This window comes from Dendropsophus ebraccatus, chromosome 15 (assembly GCF_027789765.1).
Source record: "Dendropsophus ebraccatus isolate aDenEbr1 chromosome 15, aDenEbr1.pat, whole genome shotgun sequence".
Taxonomy (NCBI): domain Eukaryota; kingdom Metazoa; phylum Chordata; class Amphibia; order Anura; family Hylidae; genus Dendropsophus; species Dendropsophus ebraccatus.
In genome coordinates, this window is record NC_091468.1 from 47,071,891 (window position 1) to 47,098,321 (window position 26,431).

The 26,431-nt window shown below is 40.6% G+C and overlaps 1 protein-coding gene across 10 annotated transcripts in view; it reads right to left on the minus strand.

Moving 5' to 3' along the window:
* Window positions 1-26,431, minus strand: part of CCDC88A (coiled-coil domain containing 88A) — a 149,372-nt gene that overhangs the window by 55,590 nt on the left and 67,351 nt on the right. For all 10 annotated transcript variants that reach the window (XM_069955194.1, XM_069955193.1, XM_069955192.1 and 7 more), the window contains 9 exons: window positions 19,969-20,038; window positions 17,551-17,609; window positions 17,336-17,419; window positions 14,584-14,724; window positions 11,102-11,271; window positions 5,731-5,812; window positions 3,323-3,481; window positions 1,810-1,956; window positions 289-433 (listed from right to left, as the gene is read on the minus strand). In XM_069955194.1, coding sequence (XP_069811295.1) covers window positions 289-433; window positions 1,810-1,956; window positions 3,323-3,481; window positions 5,731-5,812; window positions 11,102-11,271; window positions 14,584-14,724; window positions 17,336-17,419; window positions 17,551-17,609; window positions 19,969-20,038 — 1,057 coding nt within the window. The remainder of the gene's footprint in view (window positions 1-288; window positions 434-1,809; window positions 1,957-3,322; window positions 3,482-5,730; window positions 5,813-11,101; window positions 11,272-14,583; window positions 14,725-17,335; window positions 17,420-17,550; window positions 17,610-19,968; window positions 20,039-26,431) is intronic.

Consider the following 26,431-nt stretch of genomic DNA (forward strand, 5'->3'; position numbering starts at 1 on the left):
TGCACACAAATGCATCTGTTTTTTGCGGAAAAAAAACGAATGAAAAAAAAATGGATTAGAAAAACGTAGTGTGAACCGACCTAAGTTTAAAAGCCACTGGGAACAGGTTAACTAGTCTTTAAAGCAGCCAACATAGATGCTCTTGCCCCGCCAGCCTGGAGTAACACATCTCTCCCTATAGACCCACAGGGAGAGATTTGTCACACAAGGCCAGTGGGCCGAGAGTAGCTACTGTGGACTTTCCCTCTATGCAGAAATAATATAAGTACAGATAGACTGGCCTCCTACTTTCAGGGAGATCACTGGTTTTGGACAGCTGTTCCAGTTCCCAGCCGAGATGTAAGGATTCATCCATGCTTTGCTTCTGAGCCATTTCCAAGCTCATGTTTTCCTCCATTAGTTCCTCAATCCTTTTCCTGTCCATGTCTCGCTCCTGAGGATACATACAGTAGTTATATACGTTACTCAAGAAACGAGGGTGAATACTGTATAAAAGACAGGTGGTGGTAAATACTGATCCTAATATACTAACCCAATTGATCCTAATATACAAACAATTGTCTAAAAATGAAGAGTAAAACTGTGGAGAATAACAAGAAGACACATCAGCTAGCATAATGTGATCATGTTGGTATACCCGTCATGACTCCCTTTACAACCTTTGACCTAAAAGCAGAAAAATTTCTCTAAATCAGATAGAAGGTAAAAAAGGATCCAATGTAATGACTCTAGGAGTGGGTAGAGAAGTAGCATCAATAACAATCCCACCGCTTAGAAGACATATTACTATTTGATAAGTGTACCAGCTGTGGGCGTCTGACCACACTGCCTAATATATCTTGTAATTTGTCAGGCTGTCACTTATGTCCCTTGTTTCTGGTACACTGATACAGTAGAATCGTATATGGCCCAAGGCTCATATATTATTGCCACATTTATATTGCTTACCTTCTTAATCCACATCACTGTACAGTCACTGTTCACATCAGTCCCTGTCCCCAGGGCGACACAATATAATTCCTTATCTCACCCCACACTATGTCAATCTCTTTAATAGTATATACTGTATATATTTTTTTATTTTGGAGTGTGGGAAAGAAATGGAGTGCCCAGAGGAAACTCAAATAACAGGAAGGGAGGAACATACAACAGTGTGCTTTAAGGCAACAATGCTAACTACTGATAACCTGCAATAAATGTTAACGGGAATCGGTTAGTAAAAAATATGCTAAGAACTTCTTACAGGGTTATCTAGCTAGTACTGTAACAATACATAGGTTAACTTTATTTTAGCTGTTCATGCTTTCAAATGGCTAAAAAAAACGTATATAACACCTTTTTCCAATAGTCTCGACTGTCTAAGAGGTGATTCCAAGCCCCTGAAGTACACCGAACTGCCTTAATTCATAGACAGGGCTCAGCTTCCAGCATGCGTGGCACGTATGTGAGATTAAGACAGGGCTTGGCACTGGAAACTGGGCCCTATCTGTCAGTCAAACCAAGAGAGCGAGGGGTGTAGTTAAATGATGTATTTCAATCATCTAGACACACACAAAGCTTAAATAAAGGTAATATAGCTAGCTAGGTAGCCTCCATACACATGCACCACTCAGCCAAGTGTAACTGTTCAGTGGGGAGATAGTATAAAGCTTCCATCAAAATCCATCAAAAAAGGAACGGGTGTTGAAATTCAACATTCTTGATCCTGGACCTCTAATTACTGTATGATTTTTAAAAGAAACTAACAACCATAGGAAATCACACTATCCAAAGGCTGCAAATGGACTCATTATTAATAAGACATCTTACCATCTCCAAGTCATGGAACCTAGCCTTCAACTGTATATTCTCTTTCTCCAGCTCGTGTAGTTTATCTGAGCGGCCTCGAGCTCCTTCCAACTGGTCTTCCAACATGTTCTTTGTTTCCAGAAGTACCTGATTGTCTTCCTTTAATTCCTAAAATGTTCCAAATAGTTAAGATCCTTTTTTAGGGCACAACAATGAAATTGCAAAACTAGAGATATCTGGCTATCCTGTGTTTTGAGACTCGCAAACGAGGCAGACTCTTGTTTTACATATTTAAATTTTGGGGGGCATCAGTGGAGACTCTTGATTGAGTACTTCATTGGATTTTTTTCACATTCCACTGATCTCCTTGAGTTCAGTGATTACTGTGTCTTGTTTAATGAAAATGCAAAAAAGAAATGTTGTATTGCAAAAACCACTCCTTGTGTAATAAAGGGAGCCGAGAGACCAGCTGATCTTTATAGGTCTGGCTTCTGAAACCCTCCAGAAATAATCTTTTTACAGAAGGGGTATTGCTGCCATCATTCATGTAGGAGTGTAGTATTACATGGTAGCCATTCAAATGAATAGCCATCAATGTAATACATGAGTGGGCCATGTCCACTAAAGCAGGAGCTGCGGATTTTAGTGGCTCTCAGATAGTGGTTCTTTATATGCATATGCTAGAAACATTTCTATACCCCAATTGCCGGTCATCCCTGAACTTAAAGGGGTAGTGTGGGCATTCATATTTTTTAGATATTGCTCGAGTTGCAGAGAAAATAATAAACTGGCTATTCTCACCTTCCATGCTTTTCCAGGGGGTCCTCCTTTGACTTTTCAGGCCCCCGCTGAACACTCTCGTCGCTACTTCCGGGACAGGCTCACTGGTTGCAGCGCTGTCCCTCTTGAGTCAGTAATTGACTGAGCAGGCCGTCACTGCCCAGACAAGTCCTCCTTGGAAGTAGCGACCAAAGTGTCCAGCGGGGGACCCAAAGACATGACAGGAGGATCTTGTCTGATCGGGGGAGAAAGGTAGAGAGGGGCATGGCCTGCTCCTGCTCCCAATTAACCAAGCAGGCATAAAACATAGTAAATATTGTAGATTCCTAAGACTCGGCATGGCAACCTCAGATTCGCCAAATTTATTAAGAGGTGCATGCCGCTCAATAAATGTGACACATGGGCAGGGATTTAGCTAAGGCCCCTCCAAAACTAAATTGGCTTTATTTTATGTTTTAGAATTTACTCTGTTTGCTTTAAGCTAAAATCTTTAATTCTGACTTCTGAAGATTAATACTTCCTTGGGGTAACTATAGCCATAGTATGTGAAGTAACTAGCATGGCACCTGGCCATTTGTGAGACAACCTCTTTTTATATGCCTTATTACAGCATATGCAAAAATCATAGACCTCACACTATGAGCCGAAGCTATTCACAATGATTCCTATTACTAGATCTAATTTTTTTTTACAGTGAATACTAACTCAATAACAGCATGGATCTGGGACTTGATTGAATGTATTACGCACTTACCTCTACCCTGGCCTTGTAAAACTCAATGTCATGTAAGCGCTCTTTGTATCGGCTCACTTCACTTTCGAGCTTGTCAACTCGGATTGCTTTTTCCCTGAGTGCATCCAGCTCATCTCTATAGAGTCGAGCAGATCTAGCATCAGCCAGCAGTTTCATGTTCTATGGGTGGAAGGTACAAAAAACATCAAGATAAAAAGTTCCTGAATTTGTAGATTTCCTCAATCGTAATAATATCTGATCAGACAATGGAACGGGGTATTTACATCATTATACTGAACAGGCACCCAGCCAATCATGGAGAAGGACATGGAGAGCTTTGTCGGCAGTACTATCCTCACAAACAGCACGCTCTCATTGCTGTCATATAGGTATATTAGCAGATTTGCAAAGTGTTTCTATTTCTACAATGGAGGGACTGACTGGGGACCCTAAACATTTTTTGAGGCATTGCGCAAGTAGTACTATGTTGTGATGTACAAAGGTCATATTATTACTTTAAGTGGGCATAAAGGGGGCATGGAAGGGTATTATCACAGAGTGTTAAACAAAGGGGGCATAATTAGCGAAGAAACAAAGTGTGGTGGCGATTCTTACTTTGTGGTGGACACAAAGGGGTTTCAATAATTGTGGCAGCACAAAAAAGGGAATTTTTACAGTAAGACACAAATGGGGAATTAATATTGTGTATTATCAGGGGGCAACAAGGGAAGTAACTGGATGAGGATCTGTACGCAAAGTCGAGTCATGGCTGGGAGAAGTTGTCATAGTCAGAGGCAAATAAGTACATGCTTTGCTATCTCTGATGGCTCCATAAAGAATGAATACCGACCAACTGCTTCATTCAGCGCGGATTCTAGTTGTATACTGCCAACTGATTCCACAGCACTTTACATTACAGTTTTGGTCTCTGTTCTCATTATGGCTCACAATCTAAATTTGCCTATCTTTATGTATTGGGTGTGGGAGGAAACCGGAGTACCCGGAGAAAACCCACGCAGCAAGAACATACAAACTCTTTGCAGATGTTGCCCTTGGTGCCCTAGTGTTTTTGTGGTGAAAAACATGTATGTGATGGATGATATAATTATTAGGTATTCACAGATGACCACATTGTAGAGGAGGGGAAACTGAGCTACAGTAACCAGTCCTTGTTTACTCTGTAGTGTGGATACTCTGGCTACTATGCCGGACAATTGGTGAGCAGGGCTGTCAGGTGTCGGGCACCCTGCCGATCAGTAATTGATCATATTTGCCCGGAAAGCCTTTTAAAAGAGGTAAAATGGGCAAATATATATTTCCTAAATATAACAATGTTCCCAAGTATAACACCAAGTACAAGTATTATTGCCAGTCTCCAAGTAGCATGTTCATGAGACAATTATCTACAGGATAATTTTATTCTAATTAGGAGGCCAGATGATGTAATGACACCAATTGGATTTGTGAAAAGGCCTGGGGTTTCTGCTTCACTTCTTTTATCTTCACTTTTGGTCTTACTAATCGAGAGTTTTAATGACTTGACATTGTAATGAATACCTTGATGTGTCTTCCTTAGTCTCACAGCGGTGGCCTCATTTCCTATTAGGTGGGTGAATTGTTCTCCTTGTTCTGATTTTTGTATTTTCTGCTAATTTTTGTCTTTTCTACATTAACGTCATTCAGCCTTTATTTTGTAACGAATAGTAGAAAAAAAGGTCCTTGATCTGCTCTTGTCTTCAGAGTTACGGATTGTAAGCAATCTTTAGTGTGTTAAAGTGTCACTGTCGTTATAACTTTCAAAATCCAAATCAACAGTAGATGTGATATAAAGCAAGTTTGTAATTTACATTCATTTTTTTTTTTTTAGTTATCATGGAAAACATGGCACTTCCTGTTTTCTGACTTTTTTTTTCTCAAAAAACAGGAAACAGTTAGAAAACAGGAAGTCCTGTGTATCCCAGGCCATCTGAGCACTCACAAAGAGAAGGCAGTCATGTGATTGATGGACACATTGAGCGGGGACTCTCTGTACTGGCTGGAATTTTTGTGTTTAGTCTGTTTTTTTCAACCAGAAAATCTGCCTTCAGGAGACTGTACCTGGATTTCTGGTAAGTACAGCTTTGTTTTCACAGCATGATAACAACAACAAAAACAATAGATGTATATTGCAAACTTGCTTTATTTAACATCTACTGTTGATTTAGATTTTGAAAGTTCTAATGACAGGGACACTATAAGTAGCTGGGCTTTCCTTGACAAGAGGAGATATTCAGATAGGTGCCCTAGCCTTGTATAAAAACCCAGGATTGTTGGCACATAACAACCCCCCCCCCCAGCAGCAAACACATCAGCCACATGGGTAATATGGGTTTTATAAAAGTCTCTCCCATCATATAAAAACGTATTACAAACAGATATCAAGCCCTGACCTCTTGCTGCAATCTTTTGAGCTCAGCTTCCAGTTGTGCGACTTCTTGCTTGACATCCAGGAATTGTTCTGTCTTTTCTTCCCTTGAAATAAGTAAAAGATTGAGTTTATTAGCCGAACTGCACTTACTATTTAACGTATCTACTAGATGTGATCTCTGTGTTCACACTGTGCCTGCACTCGTCTTATATTTCAGGTAGTGCTATGTATGTTTAGGCTGGGTTCACACTACGTATATTTCAGTCAATATATTTCAGTCAGTATTGCAACCAAAACCAGGAGTGGATTAAAAACACAGAAAGGATCTGTTCACACAATGGTGAAACTGAGTGGATGGCCGCCATATAACAGTAAATAACTTCCATTATTTCTATATAACAACCATTGTTCTAAAATAACAGCGAATATTTGCCATTAAATGGCAGCCATCCACTCCTGGTTTTGGTTGCAATACTGACTGAAATATACAGACTGAAATATACATATACTGACTAAAATATACATAGTGTGAACGCAGCCTTATGCTAACATGCCCATAGACTTCAATAGACAAACACTAGTAGGCTACATTGGGTCTATTAAAGGAATAGTTTACCCAAAAATGATTTCTTTCAAATCAACTGGTGCTAGAAAGTGACAGATTTGTAATTTCTATTAAAAACTCTCAAGTCTTCCAGTACTTATCAGCTGCTATAGGTCCTGCAGGAAGTGGTATTCTTTCCAGTCTGGAGAGCAGGATAGGTTTTCTATGGGGATTTGCTACTGCTTCCTGACATAGACAGAGGTGGCAGCAGAGAGTACTGTATCAGACTACAGAGAATACACCACTTCCTGCAGGACATACAGCAGCTGATAAGTATTGGAACATTTTTTAATAGAAGTAAATTACAAATCTCTGGCACTTTCTGGCACCAGTTGATTTGAAAGAAATATTTTCTTAGTGAACTACCCATCTAAAGTCTACGGCTGCACCACAATATCAGTTGTAATAGCTCTTTGGACATATACCATCATCAGAGCTGCGAAATGCAATGTATAAAATGTGGGAAGGAAGTTCCTGAGCAAGCAGACATATTACCTATTAATGTATTCTTTTAAAATGTACAAATATATATTATAATGGGAAAATGAATACTGATAATGTAATCAGCTTCCTGTGTTTTCATGGTTATAGATTTTACCTAATGAACATCTTTCAGCATAAGAAGGAAATGATAGAAGAGGAAACCTAAAGGTTCTTAGGCAGCCACAGTCTATTTACTGTACAAAGCTGAGCTGTCTCAGCAGTATTTCTGGCAATCAATACCTCTAGAAAGCAGTGGCAGACAATCGCAGGCCTCCCGGGACACTAACCAAGCAGATTTTATAGTAGTAATAAATGACAATTTGTTGGCAAACAGTAACACAGAAAATTATTTTCGCCTAGGTGTTAACTGCAAGTCTGTCAATTAACACAGAGTGAGTAAATGTAGTATACAGCTTTCTATTAAAATTCATACTTTATAACCAAACCCAGTTTCACCTTAACAGCAGAGTAGTTAAAGGGTTATTCTAGCAATAAAATGTATTTATTGATTTATTTTTATATTGCTTAGAAAAAAAAAGAAGAAAAAAAACACAATGCATACTCACCTTCCCCAATCCCCAGCAGCCGCTTTTCAATGGCATCAGGTCCCACTTCATCTAATGTGGTAACCAACCCTGCAGGAAATGCCCGCTTAGCCATAGGCCACAGCGGTGATCTACCTTACCCAGTGATTGGCAGAGCAGGCTTATCCTGCAGGATCGACATGTGAGGCGACATAAGGAGCAGAGGGATCCTGGCTGGTGAGTATGCAATTTTTTAACCACCCAGAGTTTATAAACAAAAATGTTATTGCCGTTATACACTTTGGGCCTAAGACACACAGATGACATCAGTGGGGCTTTATGCTGTTCGGAGCTTTTTTTCACAGAAACTCACATGAATATTCAGCATGTTCCATCTGCAATCTGATTGCTGTCAAGCTTTTGTAGCGTTATTTATTTATTAATTTTTTTGTATAATCTGAATTTTATCAGATTTCACTGAGGTTTTTGAAATAAGTCATTAACTCTAGCAGAGCCAGGACAAGCCAATAGACAGGAAGCAGCCTAGGTCACTGCATCCTCTGGATATAATGACCCATCATGATGTCTTTTCATTCACATATAGAAGCATACATATGTTTTGTACAGAGCTGTAATAGTGCATTCTGAATACCCCCAAGTACATATGGCAGCATACACAATGTTTTCTGTTGGATTTAGGCAAATTGCAACCCCCTCCCCCCCAATCCCTTATTTAATGCCTTATGGCGGAGAATAGTATCAGATAAAATGGAGCCTATATAGCTTTTCTATGGGGACAGCTATGTAGTTGGCAGTCCACAAGAACACAACGTAGCTGACCTCAATCCCATTTAAAGTATATGCGAGCTAGAAAGCCTACACGTCTGATTACGTTACACCAGGTCTATCTGGAAGAATTGGGCCAAAATTCTTATTGTGAGAAGCTTGTTGAAGCCGGATTGTGTGACCCATGTTAAAGAAATGAAGAGGCAATGCTACCAAATACTATACTAACCTTGGGTATATAAACTAATGACTGGGAATATGATGAAAAAAAATTAAAGCTAATATAAGTCATTCTCTCCTGTATTATTTTCACATTTCACATGACCTTAGAGAGAGAATGCGTACTAAGATTAAATGTCAGGAATTGAGGGGGGGGGGGGGGGGGTTTGGCCATATTCCCATGTTTGGGTAGCTTCACACTGAGTAAAAGTGGCGGAATTCCGCAGAGAGCCCCCGCCGTAGACTTTGCTCAGAATCCTGCCTGTCTCAGTGTGTTAATGCAATGCCTCGTGTGCCTCCGCTCAAAGAATTGACATGTCAATTCTTTGAGCGGAGACGCACAAGGCATCGCATTGACATACTGAAGCAGGCAGGATTCCGAGTGGAATCTACCGCAGGGACTCTCTGCGGAATTCCGCCACTTATACTCAGTGTGAAGAGACCCTGTGAAAGAAACTGCCTTTTTTATATAATAACGAACATCAATGATCATGTTCAATAATAAATGGCAGTCATAAAACACAGTTATTTTTTTTACCTAAAAAAAAGTTGTAGAAACATAGCTAATTTGTGAATGTGGCTAAGGTTTATGTAAACTAATGATTTCTACTATATATATAATTTTAATAAATGTGATATAGATATATATATATATATATATATATATATATATATATATCCTACCCTCTGGATGTTTGTAGAGTACCAAATCGCATTCACTTATTACTAGATTCATATTACCTACAGCCTGATAAGTCCTTATGGAAAAAAAAGAAATACTGACCTCACCCTGGTCCAGTGGCGGCACTCGAATCCACCACTGGTCTCACTGTTTACATACTCTCATGGCGCACTCTCCCTGCTCTGCGGATGCTGTTCTGAGTACACTGCTGCCTCAATGATTGGCTGCAGTGTGTTGAGGACATCATCAGGACATGGCATAGGGTGCATCACGAGGGCAAATAAGCACAGGCGTTGAAATGAAAAAATGTTGCAAAATTCCCAAACATTTTAAAAAGAAAACAATGCGTGAGTATATCCTAAGACATAAAATAAGACTATAATGAGGGTACTTTAAGAAGGGGCGTTGCCATGATAAATTGCTTTTCAGTCCATAAACCAGCTCCTTCACCCCACAGCTTTACACTAGAAAAGGGAACGAACACTGTATAATCGGTTACAGAGGACAAAAGAAATCAGCCGAAATGTAACTAATAACAAAAACAAAGAACAAAAACAACATCCAGGGCTGATCAAGGTCAAGACGAGCAGGCATGCAGTAAAATGAATACATTTTTTGACTTCTGCAGAACAAACAAGGCCATTATATTTAATATTCCCTTCTCAGGAGAACAGTGGGGGGCTGATTGCATGAATGTAACTCCTTCAGCGCAGGAGAAGGAAGCTGCCGCACAGCAAAAAAACAGGGTTGGTGCAGAAACTCACAAACCAGAAAGGGTGAGATTTTCAAAGCGAAGACAAAAAAAAAATCCATCCTTCGTTTACATGTCTAATTACAGGTTTTTATCTCCAGACTATGAAGGCCTGCACCAAATTACGAGAGCACATTGGCGTTAAATGTTTAGGCTATCTATTAAGTGTCAATCAACATAATAACTGCAATCTTCAGGCTAATTTCCCAAGTGCAGCTGTGTGCAAAATTTACAGGGAGGGTGGAGAAGAGTGGAATAAGAGAAAGGGCCTCAGCTCTACTTATTGAGCTCTTCGCAGCCACCCTTGCTCATGTCTACATGTTGTTGTAGACAACCACAATTAAATGGAAGTATTGAATAAGATACAGCACTTATGGGGTTAATTTTAGGCGGGTATATAGGGACGTTTTGTATTATACACTTAAGGTGTCACACACAGAGCCTAATACAGTGCTTGGGGCCTTTACTGTATGTCCTTGAGTTTTTGTCTAACCTGCTGATCGTTCCTCTTTAATGACAGAGCTTATCTTCCCTAGAAACAATAACACCATAAATATGCCACCTGTCAAAGCACTGGACATGCCTGAGATACTTACTGCTCAAAGGTATAAGATGCATCTTTCAATACATGAACATCATTTAAAGGGGTACTCCAGAGGGGGAATTATAGCAGCAGTGTGTATAGTGGAGTGTAAGTGCAGGCACATTATAACAGGAATAGAGAGAATGGGAAACAAGAGGGCTGACAGAGACTGCAGGGAGCAGGGTATAGGGAGAGCACAATATAGCAGCAATCTCTGTCTGGAGAGAGAGGGGTTACAGCTATGAAGAGATTACCTCCACAGTCCTGTCCCCTGATGTAAGCCCCAGCCTGAAGTGGATCTGCTATGATTTGGAAGGTGATGGAGACTTCCTGAGTCAGAGTACAGTGCTGTAGACCGCGCTATGCAGACCATGCTCCTCCCCCACTCGCGCTCCCACCCAGTACAGGGAGCTCTTACACCAAAGCAATGCTCTTAAACCAAGTTTAGAAAAACTGTGAGCTCTTCTTGCAAAGCGCTCTCAATCCAAGTTATTCTTAAACCACGATACCACTGTATATGGCTTCTTCCAGGGCATAATGCAACTGATAAATCATGTTTTATTTCTTTTAAATAAAAGTCACTTACAAACAAAAAATGTCATTGCTGTATATAGAGGCAGTGTTTCAGATTCTCAAAAGTGCAAGATCATGTGCATTACCATTGTTTCCCAGGCACCACACAAGTGGCAATATGCCATTCTATATAATAAAAAATATGCAGTATGGCCAAAATTCCCACCACAAGCTCAACGCATACTCACAGCTCCTGCCTCAGCCCCCTTATTTTCGCCTTGGCTTCTGCAAGCTCCACTGACAGGTGTTGTCTGCTCTCAGTCCGCCTCATGCCCGGGGATCCAGAGGGAGACTGTGCGGATGGCTGCAGAGGTGCGAAATGCAGGGAGTCTCTCTCTTCTGTCAGCTCGATAATTGTCTGGAAGAAAGTGAGAAAATAAGTCCTGCGGCTAATAACACTGTAAAAGTGGGTTCATCTACAGGATAAATTATGATTCCCCAACATGTATATATGCATGTATGTATATTTATATATATACATATATATATATATATATATATATATATATATATATATATACATACATACACACACATATATATAGGTAGAGATATATAAAGACTGGCCCCCAATTGTGTGAACAGATTTACTAAGAGGCGCACACCATTTAGTAAATCTGGTGGGACCACAGCGGGCGCAGAATCTACATAAACCATGATAAATCAGGTGAGTGGGGCTTACGCCTGGTGTAGGCTGCAGAAAAGGCTAAAGTCTGTTTTTGCATTTTATGTATTGCATGGCACACATTGATAAATCTGCCCATTAGTGTCAACATATAATATGGCAGGTATGTCAAAAGTTATTGATAGTAGTGGGGATCGGCTGTGATCAGAAGATAAAGACAGACCACATGCGTGCAATCCACTTCACTGCCACTGGCTAATTCCAGTTATAGGCTGTGAGGCCAAACTGTTGAAATTAGCGAGCAGCCAGCTATAGCTCCTGATGGTCATGGGTCATAGCAGTGAGACCCACTGCGATCAATAACTTAACATGCCTGATGACATGCCAAATGTTATTTTTAATGACAGGTCCGCTTTTAACCTTACTGGTAATTAAAGGGGTTGTTCACCAAATGTTTTTTTTCTTTCAAATCAACTGGTATCAGAAAGTGCCAGAGACTTGTAATTTACCAGTACTTATCTTCCAGTACTTATCAGCTGCTGTATGTCCTGCAGGAAGTGGTGTATTCTTTCCAGTCTGACACAGCGCTCTCTGCTGCCACCTCTGTTCGAGACAGGAACTGTCCAGAGCAGTAACAAATCCCCATAGAAAACCTCTACTGCTTTCCAGACAGGAGAGAATACACCACTTCCTGCGGGACATACAGCGTCTGATAAGTACTGGAATACTTGAGATTGAAAAAGTAAATTGCAAATCTCTGGCACCAGTTGATTTGAAAGAAAAAAACATTTTGGTGAACAACCCCTTTAATAAAAAACGATTGGCATGTCACATGAAAATATACTACCACACACCTCTCCCGGTTCGCTCTCCTGATCTGTGGGGGTCTCAGCAGATCCTGACCAATTAGAAACTTTTGACAAGTGAAAAGATTTATCTTTTATGACGGTGCCCATTTAAACAGACCTGCGTCTAGTTTCAACCATGTAATTATTCTCCTACGTGTTTCCTGTCTATGAGAACCATGAGGGAGGACACAGCAGTAAGTAGATGTGCTCTTAAAAAAGATGTTTTTAGAAACTTTAGTAGACCTTGGCCAGGTTTAGGACTGGAGAAGGTATACTCTCAGGGCGTAGCTAAAGTTTTTGTAGGGTGTGGAATGGAAACATTCTGGACAGGATACTACACAGAGGTAGGATTGTATTGACATTGAAATATTAGAAATTTCTCTCAGCGGTGAAGTGTAACGTTTACTAGTGAAGCCAAATTATTACTAAAGTCGAGGAAAAATAGACTTACAGGGGGAGATTTAACATGGTGTAAAGTGAAACTGGCCCAGTTGCCCCTAGCAACCAATCAGCTTCCACTTTTCATTTTCCAAAGAGTCTGTGAGGAATGAAAGGTGAAATCTGATTGGTTGCTAGGGGCAACTGAGCCAGTTTCACTTTACCATCTCCCCCAAAGTCCTTAAAGTGGATATGGATTTTAGTAGAACTTCTGAGCCCCAGTGCTTAATGAAGGGGTAGGGAACCTTGGCTCTCCAGCTGTAGCAAAACTACAACTCCCATCATGCCTGGACAGCCAAAGCTAAAGCTTTGGCTGTCCAGGAATGATGAGAGTTGTAGTTTTGCAACAGCTAGACAGCCAAGGTTCCCTACCCCTGGCTTAAAGTGTAACAAGGCCCCTACCTACCATGTGACATAGAGGCCTTTAGATAACTGTTAACCTCTATAGCTGCCATTGTATAACATGTTACCACCACTAGTGCACTATTCACGGCATTACAATGTACTTGGTAATTTCCGACATACTTGCAATCCCCCTGTAAATATTCCTGTTACATTGCTCGGAATAGGGAGTAGACAAGATAATCAGCCTATTGCCGTAACACTAGCACCTCTGGTTATAGCTCTTCTCCACACAGCGGTATGCAATGATTCATCCCAGAGAAGGGGACAAAGCGCCACAAAGCTGTGAATCAGATTAACAGCTGCTTTATGACATCCCCCCTATAGACATGCAATTGGATCCTGGTTAACTATTTCTTGGCCACAGACCAATTATCTCCTAACTATACATGCGAGATACAGATTACACTTGTATGCTATGTTGTTAATAACGTTTCCATAAGGTACACATGTAGCCAGGACCATCGGGAAGATGGTAGAAATGCTGCAAACACAGTAGATAACTGTAGGTGAGAATTCTAACCTAATGCGCTATGGTAATCTATAGCCTATAAACCAGCAATCCCCGCAACCTCACCATCCAACTAATGCAAAACTACAACTACCAGCATGCCCTAGCTGGTGTCAAACTACCACCACAATCCTACAATAGCAATTTTAAAAAGTACCATTTACCCCATAGGGGTTTATATTCTATATAGCAATGGAACTTCCCAGCATGCCCATTCTTGTCCCAAGGGCTAATGGTACTTTTACATGGAGCGATAATTCGCCCGATTGCACGATTAACGATTTTTAATAAACAATTTTTTTTTATAACGATCAGCGTTTAGACGGAACGATACATTGTACGGAAAAATCGTAATGCGATCGTTTTGCGATCGCTTAAGCCTATCTCACACATAGGTGAAATCGTTGAAAGAATGTTTACACGGAATGATCTGCAAATTTTTTGCGAACGACCAAAGATAATTTGAGAACTTGTTGAAAAATCAAAATGAACGATTTCTCGCTCCTCGTTTGATCATTCGCTGCGTTTACACGTACGATTATCATTCGAAATTCGATCGTTCCGTGTAAAAGGACCATAAGGCGGGTCACTGCTGCAGCCAATTGGCTGAGCAGGGAAGTTCCTGCACAGACCATGTATGAACAGGAGGAGATAGGCTACCAAGCAAAAATTAGGAGATATCAAACTAGGAGCTATGAGGCATTGGGGTAGGAGAATATATATGATCTTTTTTTTTTTTTTTTTGAATTGTCTAAACAACTCATTATATCTCAGCAGTTACAGGAGTACAATGATACACAGTTTCTTTCTTAAAGTCAGCATCAAATAAAAGAACTCTTCTCTTACATCGGACTGTTCATCTCTTTCATCCACTAGCTTCTTTAAGTGGAACGCTGTGCTCTTCCATAGAGATTCCAGATCTTCGGAGGGTAGATCAGCTGGCTCCAATAGCTGCAGATCAAATACATTTTCTGGATTGTGAGTTACCTTTGGGAAACAAAATAAAAGTCCATTCAGTGAACAATTGAGCCATCAAAATACAGTATTTAGAGAATTCTATGGACCCATAATATACCTCCTTGTGTCATTTATTTTGCAAGAACACACATTCAGTTTTTGCAGTGTATTCCAATGCACAATCCAGGTCATAAAGCAACCTATGTTGTGCTGTATAGTCTGTGCACACAACATCTTGAGGCTATTTTAGAAGAAGTTTCATGCTTATATAGCAGGGGTACTCAACAACTTTTAGTGAAGGTCCACTTACCAGGGTCTATTGTCAGGTGAAGGTCCGAGCTGAACATCATTAGTAAACGTGTTGCACTCTCCTAGTAGTATATAGCCCCCCTAGTAGTATATAGACCCCCGCTTTGTGCTCTCCAGTAGTATATAGCCCCCCTGTGCGCTCCCCCAGTAGTGTATAGCCCCCTGTGTGTTCCCCCAGTAGTATATAGCCCCCCTGTGCACTCCCCCAGTAGTATATATGACCCCGCTTTGTGCTCCCCAGTAGTACATAGCCCCCCGCTTTGTGCTACTCAGTAGTATATAGCCCCCCTGTGCGCTCCCCCAGTAGTATATAGACTCCTGCTTTGTGCTCCCCAGTAGTATATAGCCCCTGTGTGCGCTCTCCCAGTAGTATATAGTCCCCCTGTGCTCCCCCAGTAGTATATAGCACCCCTGCTGTGTGCTCCCCCAGTTATATAGCCCCCCCTGTGCTCCCCCCTCCCATGTAGCATATAACATAAAAAAACAAACACTTATACTCACCTGGGTCCAGGAGTCTCCTCTTCTCTTCCTCTCTTGTGGCCGCACTGCAGCGGTCACAAGAGGCCGCTCTCCCCTTGTCCTGCCATCGGCGCTCCAGTGATGTCACTCGAGTGCTGAAACCAGAGACAGGACAGCGCAGCCTCTTGTGACCGCTGCATCCGCAAGAATGACTGACAGGGAGGGAGCTGATGGCTCCCTCTTTGTCAGTGCTGCTCCTGCACAGTAACTATGAGCGCTTGTTACTCCTTGGCACCACTCTGTTCTGCTCAGATAGCAGTGTGATGTATGGATTTATAGAATGGCTATAGACTGTCTACAAACTATTGCGCAGCTTGCACTACTTTCCAAGCAAATCCGAGTCTGTAGCAGAATAAAAAGGGATTACTGCTTTGTGATCAGCAGGAGTCTCCGCACCTAGACCCCCAATGATACAAACTTCCGACATATCGCTATGACATGTCAGAAGTTTGTTTAGTTAGAACCCTATTACACGGAAAGTCAATTGCAAAGAGAAAAAGAAGATGACACTGCCCGGCTCTCCACTTGTGGACACCGTTCGTTCTATCAGGGCCAAACGCTAGTGGGGCTCAGTTACGAAGCCCACAAAATATACCAACACATATAATAGAAATCATGAACAGCACTCACTATTGCGTCTTAAACAGACAATCCGGCTTTATTGCAGTCATTGGAGGTAGCGGGGGAGAAGGAAACGGGTGATCGTAATTCCACAGTTAGAGACGATTTGACAAACCCTCTCAAAGTGGCAGTAGCCGCAAAACTGGGTCACCCGTTTCCTACTCCGCTTCTCCACTGCAATAAAGCTGGATTGTCTGTTTAGGATGCAATGGTGAGTGCTGTTTATGATTTCTTATGATACATGTTGATCTATTATGCGGAGAGATTATCGTGCAAAAAATCGTTATATTATTCCAATTGACACAATAATCTTTCCATGTGTATGCAGGCAATGATCAAACAACTAATGAAAATTTGTTTGTATGTCGTTGATCGCATCTTTTGAGCTGACCATAAAATCATTGTTAATCATTCACTAATCTTTTGGTGTATGTACACATTGTTCATTCGTTATTACGATCGTTCGTATACTAGCGCATATAAATGAATGTAATTGTGTTCGTAACTGATAACTATTGTTCTGTGTATTATAGTGAACAATTTCAGGTCATTTGCAAAAGTGCTTGTAGGAAATGGTTTATTGTTAATCGGAGAAAACGAAAAATCGTTTTGTCTAAGAGGACCCTTACACGTTACGTCTTTCCTGATGGGGTTTATGCTTCAGATCGACCACCAACTTAGTTTCTCAAAAACGTTCAGCATAATTTAGAAGGGTGGTCCCTAATTCCAAGATGGGAGTTTTATAAACTAAAGAAATAATGTCACGCCCCCCCCACCCCCCATTTTCGTAAACAAAAAAGTGCTATAAAAAGGTACAATAGCCCAGTGTACTCAATTAGTTCTACAGTAAATTTCCACTTTATTACAGATTGTGATCACACTATTGGCAAAGCAATAGCGATAATAAGCCAAGAAAGTCATAACTTCAGGATGTTCTGGGCTCATTCATAGCAGCTGTCCTGTAACTACTGAAAAGCCTCGTGCTCGAAGAGCTGAACTAAACAGGACCATTTGTATGAAGACTTCTCCTCAGAATGGCAGGATACAGCTGGTTATCTCCGTACATCATTCATGTGATCTTCACGCCCTGCCAGCTAATGATCAGTGACGCCCCAAGCCCAAACTTCACAATAAAAGTCTGTGCAGAAGCGCATGAAAACAACATAAGAGGCGTGACAGTACGAGAGCTTACCTCCTGGATATGAGCCGCCACTGCCGCTTTAGTGTCAAAATCCAAATCTTGGATTTTATCAATAAATTCCTCTTTCCTTTCACACTGCAACACAAATGATAGATATAAGTAATATAAATATTATTAGAAAATATTACTATAGAAAAGTTTATATAGTCTACCGGTGACTACTGTGTAGTATAGTAGTGTATAGTGTAGTATGATAGAAAATTTACCTGAACAGCGCACCCCAGTAAAAGAAGAAGCATTTTTTTCATCTCTTCAGTACCTTTCTCTGCCGAAACAAGTAACACATGTTAACAGTTTTAAAGGGCTATTCAAAAAATGGGCTGCCGCAATGTGTGGGTCTATTCTGAAAGGACAGGGGTTGTCTCATCTCCATTTAGCAAACCAAAGTAATTGAAGTTGCGCATAAGAGTAGACCAAGTGGAGAATGGTTCTTTCCACTACATCTCTTATACTAAAAAGGCTACTGGTTGCACTGGATTGACAAACAGGGCTGAGGGTAAATTTATTCTCCTAAAGATACCCATACACTTTAAAGGGGTTATCCAGCAAAAATCTTTTTCTTTCAAATCAACTGGTTTCAGAAATTTATATAGATTTGTAATGTACTTCTATTTAAAAATCTCAAGTCTTCCCATACTTACCAGCTGCTGTATGTCCTGCAGGAAGTGGTGTTTTCTTTTCAGTCTGACACAGTGCTCTCTGCTGCCACCTCTGGCTAAGACAGGAACTGTCCAGAGCAGGAGAGATTTTCTATGGGGATTTGCTACTGTTCTGGACAGTTCCTGTCTCGGACAGAGATGGCAGCAGAGAGCACTGTGTCATACTGAAAAGAAAACAACATTTATGGGAAGACTTGAGATTTTTTAAATTGAAGTCAATTACAAATCTGTTAAACTTTTTGAAACCAGGTGATTTGAAAGAAAAAGATTTTCGCTGGATAAGCCCTTTAACATAAAGTTGGCTAAAACTATCAACTGATGTCAATGGAGCAGAGGGTTAGGTGTGTTGGATTAGGGGATACCAAGCTGACCACTGGGGGTCCAACGGTGGCCCCATAGAGAATGAAAGGAGTGCTCCTTTGCGGAGACGATTGCATCCCTAGTTCTTAGGCTTCCAAAAGTTGGACCTCATGGACCTCCCATGGATAGAGGATAACAAGCTGAGATGGGAATACCCCTATACCATGAGCGTGTCCAAGAGGTAGGACCCCCATCTTTCAGATATTTCCGACATGTCTTGTGGATATGCCATAAATGTCTATGGTCAGACAAGCTCAAGTGGTGATAAATGGGATTTCAACTTCAACTGAAGATTTTGCATATGTCCATGGAGGTTTACAGTACATAAGCATTCCATCTATGTGGATGGGGGTTAGCGTAAGCAATAGCATATAGCTTTCCCTATTCCAGTCTCCCACTAACTCTACATCAAATTGACCTATTTAAATCATAGGATTGTTAGATTTCTCTATAAACACCTGACAGCTATGGTAATCTGCTGCAATAATAAGAAGGAAGAGATTGAGGGAATAATGTGTCTCGCTCTTTCTTGTTTTGTCACATCAATTGGATTAAGCGCTTAAATAATCTTGGCAGATCCGCCATCATTGGCTTTCAGAAACATGACCTCAATCTGGCAGCCATCTACTTATTCAATAAAATAAGTTTTCACACTAAAGTATCCTTCTCCTAATGCTGCCAGTTTGGCAAAGTATTGTTAGATGCTTTATCCAGATTCATTTAGCAAAATGCATATACCAAACAAATCCCCCCTTATTACTACAAATATAGACACTACAATAATATAAGGGTTTTCTATGAAAATTTGCTGCTGATCTGGAGAGTCTCCTGTTAAGACTAAGGAATTTTCGCGGATAAATTCTACCGAATTCCGTTGCACCTCTCCGCCCATGCCATAGACACCATTCTATGCACGGGCGGATTCTGCATTCCGCCAAAAGAATTGACACGGAATCAGCCGGCGCGACCGTGAGTGCGTTCTAGTGGCAGAATTCGGCAGAATTTATCCGCGTGTGAACCCACCCTTAAACAGAGATGTCAGACTGAAAAAAAAAAAAAAAAATTCTGCAGGACATACAGCAGCTGATAAGTACTGGCAGACTTGAGATTTTTAAATAAAAGGTAAATTACAAATCTATATACAATAACTTTCTGAAACCAGTTAATTTGAAAGAAAAAAAGATTTTTGCTGGAGAACCCCTTTAAATGGGCACTGCCTTTTGAAAAAAACGTTTGACATGTCCTAGGGATGTGTCAAAAATTTTGTTTGGTTGGAGCTTCGGTGTTTAGACCCCGAAGAGATCAGCCGATCAGTACCCAAAGCATGAATTTATTGTTATCGGTCACATGAACAATACAGTGATCATTCATGTGGCCCAGTCACATGATTTGTTGTGCATTGTAAATGGCTGTGAAGAGGACACCACCATGTACAAAATAATAGGAATGTATCTGTTAGTTAACTAATCTTATCCAATATGCAGGCTGGATATTAGTCTGTATCTATATCCACTGTTTATTCCTTATTTGTATACTCATATTACAGCTCAGCTATTATTAAGTGGCCCTTTGGTATCATTCATGGGAAGACTATTTCATACTCACCAGAAAATGGAGTTTTGCCAATAATCAAAACATTCGGCAAAGTCATCATAACCAACTGTTGTAAGGATTCCTGTGGAAGAGAGGGGGAGGTTAGACATGTGTTATGGATATCATAGTAAAGTATCGGTAAGGTATTAATAGTCAACTAAAGAAAAGTGATTTCCCAGTCCTGCTGCGTGAAATAAATAGTCCAGATGGAAATCCAATGCAGATAATTTTATTACCCACATAAAATATATGGAGGTAATATGCTTAAATACTCTTCTGCAATACCACTTAAGGTATGGAAAGATTACTAGATTTTTTCCGACACTTACTTTTCATTGTTCACTATTATATATTATTTCATGGTATTATAGTGGTGCTTTAGATCAAAATGTCAAAAATCACCTGTACCTCTTTGTCATCATTTCACCTTTTTTCGTCCAAGATTATATGCCAACTAATTTTTTCTACCTTTATATAGCTTATATGATAGAGAGTTTCACATTTTCCCAGCATATACCTAGGTTTAAAGTGTACCTACTCGTTGATGTGAATAAGCTGTTGTGTGTGCCCATGAGGAGTATCACCGGCCATTATAAATCTTGCATATGGTATATTCCACCAGTTTTACCCTCTGAAAGATTCTATAATTCAGTTACTATGATGTCTCCCATGCAGAGCTGATCCTGCCCCCCTATGTTGTAATAGCACTTCTTCAGAAGCAGCAGCAGTATAGATGACATTACAGAGCAGTACTGAGCAATGTTAGCTGTGGAGGGCGGGCAATATAAAACTTACTACAAGTTGCTACAGCCTTTGGGTCAGGGGTGTATATAAAAATGGCTGGGCCCCATAGCAAACTTTTGATTAGACACCCCCCCCCCCCCCCGACTGACCGCAAATCCGTCAAGTTTAGTCGTAACCTTTAAAGGCCATATTACAAAACCCGACTCTGAGGAATAAACTAGCGCAGTCAGCGCTTGTTTGCTCCTTGTTCCCCGCTCGCTGCTGCCACTATTACTTGCGGCAGCAACGAGTGGGTGAGTCCGGGGCGAGCCGGGGGGGGAGCTGTGGGGGGCTGCCCGGGTGATTGCTGATCGTCCAAGCAGCCCATAGCATATAGCATCGATCTGCTGCCACCGCTCCTACTCCACTGAGTGGTGGCAGCAGATTGCTGCTATACAAGTCGTTTGTCTTTCAACATGTTGAAAGACAAATGACTTCAACGATCAGCCAACATGAACGATGTCGGCTGATCGTTGCCTCCTATTCCATGGGGCGATTATCGGCTGAATACAGCCAATAATCGTTCCAAGGAATGGGGCCTTAACTGTAGGTGCTCGTCAGGAGCGCTTGCAGTTAAAGGGACTTTTGTATTTTTTTTTTTTTGGGGGGGGGGGGTGCACTGATAAGTAGATAAAGCATTTACCACTAATGATATATAAAAGTTTTTTTCTATATACACTTGTAATGTATAAACACGACGCACCTAAGGTATAGTAAGAAAGTAGCACAAAATAATTCTGGCCCTATTTTGATAATATGCATATTTTTTAAAAATTGTATATTTATTAATCCAAAATAGAGAATTATTAATAGCAAAAAGTGTTAGAGGAATTTGGCTCAAAATTATGGACCATCCCTATAAAAGAGGGACATTAGAAAGTATAAGGCAAACGAAGGTAGTAGTGCACATTTTTCCCCAAGACGTGTCTATTTGTCACTTAGCAGAAGGACACAGTGTCTTCACTTTTTAAAGCCCAGATAAGCATGACTTGACATTGTGATCTCACGCTGTTTATCCTGTCATGAATCATCCACTCTCACACATGTGGCTCTGAGGAGAAGTGAGCGAGGTTTGCATTATTGGGAGATTTGTAAGCCTAGGCCTGAAGCCTCTAGATGCCAAACATGTGAGTAACATCCCTAAACAAGGAACATTGTGGGCAAAATTTCAGAACTTATGCAGAGTGCCTGGCCTAAAAAAGTGGTTCATGACATAGGGACTTAAAGTGTCACTGATTTGCAGAAATCAATAGTACAGGTGATTTTAAAAAACTTTGTAATTGGGTTTATTAGTCGAAAAATGCATTTTTATCGTGAAAAAGCAGTTTTAAGCTCTCCCCCCTGTCTTCATGGTTCTCTATGGAGAGGGGAGGGGGGGAGGGAGATGAGGCACCAAAACAGGACAACAAAGAGTTAATTTACAGCTACATCACTGGCTATCTCCTCTGACAGTCAGCACTGACCTCTCTGACCTCTGAATACCGGCTTTCACACAGGTCCCGCTGTGTAATCCTTTGTTCTCTGCTGCCGACTAATCTCCCTCCTCTCCCCTCTTCATAGAACAGACAGGACCCGACAGATGTAAAAGAGTCGAGATTTCCTGATAATGAGCAGTAAGAGAGAGGGGGGGGGGGCCTGGGGAAAAGCTTTTTGAATGCAGATAATGGCGTATTTGCCTAATAAACCCAATTACAAGGTTTCTTAAAATCGCCTGTACTATTGATTTCTGCAAAAGAAAATTGTATTGACAGTGACACTTTAACCCCCTAGACAACCCTGGACATACAGTTACGCCATGGAAGTCTGTCACTAGACGACCCTGGACGAAACTGTACGCCCTGGGTGTTTCTCCTGCTATGAAGTGTGCTTCGAAGCGGAGCACACTTCATAGGAGGTGGGGGCCGGCTGCAGTGAGCAGCCGGCACCTCACAGTTAATGACAGGCTGCAGCGATCACGCTGCAGCATGTCATTAACTCCTTAAACGCAGAGATCGCGGCGCGGCGTTTAAGTGTAAGTGACAGGGGGAGACCCCTGTCACTTACCGATCGGGACCTCCGCAGTGTGACTGCAGGGGTCCCGATCGCTGTATCGGATCGCTGGAGATCTCTTACCCTCCTCTGTGCGGTTCGATCGGCGATCTACTTACTGAGCCTGCACAGGCAGGCTCAATGAGCAGATCGCCTATCACACTAATCAATGCTATGCCTATGGCATAGCAGTGATCAGTGTGAATAATCACACTATTGTATGTACCATTCCCCCAAAGGGACTTCAAATGTGTAAAAAAAAAGTTAAAATCACTAATACACTACCCCAAAGCCCCTCCCCCAATAAAAGCTTAAATCCCTTTCCCATTATAAAAATAAAAAATATAAAAATAAACATATAATATACCGTAGCGTGCGTAATTGTCCGATCTATTAAAATATAACAAGCGTCATGGCGAACGGCGTACACGAAAAGAGGGAGAAAATTGTGCGAATTACCAATCTGATGTTACATTATATATTTAAAAAAAATTAATAAAAAGTGATCAAAACGTCCGATCTTCACAAATATGGTATTAATAAAAACTAGAGATCATGGCGGAAAAAATTACACCCCATACAGCCCCTTAGGTGAAAAAAATAAAACCGTTATAAGCGTCACAATAGGTCCATTTTATTAATAACTAATTGCCAAAAAAAAGGATTTCATTAAAAAATATATATATAACATTAGAGAATCTGTGTAACCTGCATATGGTTGTGTTCGGACTGACCTATAGAATAATGGTATCATGTTGCTTTTACCATATAGTGCATTACGTAGACACAGGAACCCCCCAAACGTTACCATATTGTATTCTTTTTTACGATTTCACCTATTTATATCTTCATAAATAATAATTTTGGAATTCCATCATACATGTTATGGTAAAATGAAAGACGCCATTACAAAGTACACCTACTCCTGTAAAAAACATGCACTTACATGGCCTGTAGATAGAAAACTGAAAGTGCTGGAGCTCTTAGAAGGGGAGGAGGGAAAAACGGAAACACTAAGATCAAAATTTGCGCGGTCCACTGGGTCATTTTGGGCCTGGTCCTCAAAGGGTTAAAGAGAACTGTTACCATGAAAATACTGTTTGCAGGATACAATTTAATACAACATATTGATTGAAATCTCTGCCTTTTTATGCTTAGGCGTCCAGTGGCTGGTTTCAATCCGTTACTGCTCTTCCCAGTATGAGCAAACACACAGAGATTGCTGTCAATTACTGATTAGCTCCACCTATTGGACTCCTAAGGCCAAAATAAATAGAGATTTAAAGCAGATCTATCCTCAGGAAACTAGGATAGAACTAGTCATCACTATTTCAGGTATATTTTTTATTACTTTATTCAAATGAGGATCAAGTGCCCAGGGGGTGTTCCCCAGCACAGCAAGAGCCCAATATGTCCACCAATGACCTCTTTATGCAGTGGTTGTCAAATAGTGTAGGCAGATGCAAGCAGGCCTGGAAGCAGTAATAGAGGACATGGACTGGACATATCAAAATCTTGAGAACACATGCAGATCCATGTGTTAAAGCCGTGCCGTGATTGGCTGAGATGGGTAACAAAGACAGTGTCATACATCTCCTCCATAGTTGTTTGCAGCGGACCTGATTCATAGGCTATGGTCACACTTTTGCTGAGAAAATCAATGATTCACACTCTTTTACCAACAAAGCGAGCCATTGTTTTACATCATGTGAAATAGCCGCCTCAAAAATGTTAATAAAAATGTGAACTGGGTCGTCACAATTCCATAATACAAGTCAAATCCCCATGGTTTGCATGATAGTAGGATGGCAGAATAGATGTCTAAGGAGAGTAAACTCAGTAATATCAGTCTCTAGGATAAGGGTCCTATTACACGAAGCGATTTTTAACAATTAACGAATAACGATGAACGATAAGCGATCACAAGCGACAATCGTTAGATACGATCGTTACCACGATTGTTATTGCGTTCGATTACAATGATCGTTTATTCCTTTTGATCCCAGCAAAACAATGGACAATGTGCAATTACACTGAACGGTTAGTGAACAAATGCGGAACTTGAGCGAACAAATATGGAATTACAGCAAACGATTAGCGAACGGTCAGCGATAATTCTAGGTTCAAATCAAAATCAACAACATACCAACGATTTTTCGATAGTTGCCTGCAATTACACAGAATGATTATCGTTTAAATTCAAACAATATAACGATTTTTCACACGATAATCGTCCCGTGTGATAGGGCCCTAAGAAGGCAATAACAATAGATATAACATACAGGCCGCTATATGGTTGTGATGTGATTCTTGCAGAATCTTTTATATACAGAAAAATGTAGCAATCCTGAATGGGTGATATGACTTAAAACACTTAAAGGGGTATTCCAATCTTAGTTTGTTATCCCCCTATCCATAACGCACTTAGAGTTCTCATAATAGGTCTGAGGAGTGAGACCTAATGCAATCATTACTTTGGGGTAAAAAAAGTTTTCAATGTTTATAAGTTATAAATGTTTGTAAATTAATTCTATTGCAAATCTCAAACCTTCCAGTACTTATCAGCTGTTGTATGCCCTGAAGGAAGTGGTGTATTTTCTCCAATCTGACACAGTGCTCTCTGCTGCCACCTCTGTCTGTGTCAGGAACTGTCCAGAGGAGTAGAGGTTTTTATGAGAATTTGCTGCTGCTCTGGACAGTTCCTGACATGGACAGAGGTGGCAGCAGAGAGCACTGTGTCAGACCGAAAAGAATACACACTTCCTGTTGGACGTACAGCAGCTGATAAGTACTGGAAGGCTTGAGATTTTTTTTTTTTTTTATAGAAGTTATTTAATAGGTTGTGTATCTTTCTAAAGCCAGTTGATTAAAAAAAACTTTTCTTTTTCCCTCTGGAGTACCCCTTTATCTGATGACATGTCAAACCTTGCTACAATTGACAGAAAGGATTATTTTAAAATACAGCTGATATAATGGAAAATTAGAAAGAAAGAAAAAACCATAAAATTCTTAAAAACTTGATTAAAAAAAAAAAAGTAATTTACTAATAACATATTCCCTTTTATATAAAAAAAATCAAAACATTCACAGTAATCTCATTTCTCTGTATGTATGATTGTGTGGCAATTGTTTATGCAGCAATTTGCTTTAAATCAACCATCAACCACACATTTCTTATTAGACGGGAGATGTGTGGAGAACAGTCGATTATTCTTTGACATGTCAGAATTGAGAACTAAGCGGACAAGCATTTGCTAGTTTAATCAGTGGCCCTAGTACACACTTAGACATCAGCCTGATAATTAATATGGGTTGTCCAGCGAAAATCTTTTTCATTCAAATCAACTGGTGTCAGAAAGTAATATAGATTTGTAATTTACTTCTATTTAAAAATCTCAAGTCTTCTCATACTTATCAGCTGCTGAACGTCCTGCAGGAAATAATGTTTTCTTTTCAGTCTGACACGGTGCTCTCTGCTGACACCTCTGGCTGAGACAGGAACTGTCCAGAGCAGGAAAGGTTTTCTATGGGAATTTGCTACTGCTCTGGACAGTTACTGTCGCGGACACAGATGTCAGCACTGTGGAAAGAAATCAACATTTCTTGCAGGACATACAGCAGCTGATAAGTATTGGCAGACTTGAGATTTTAAAATAGAAGTAAA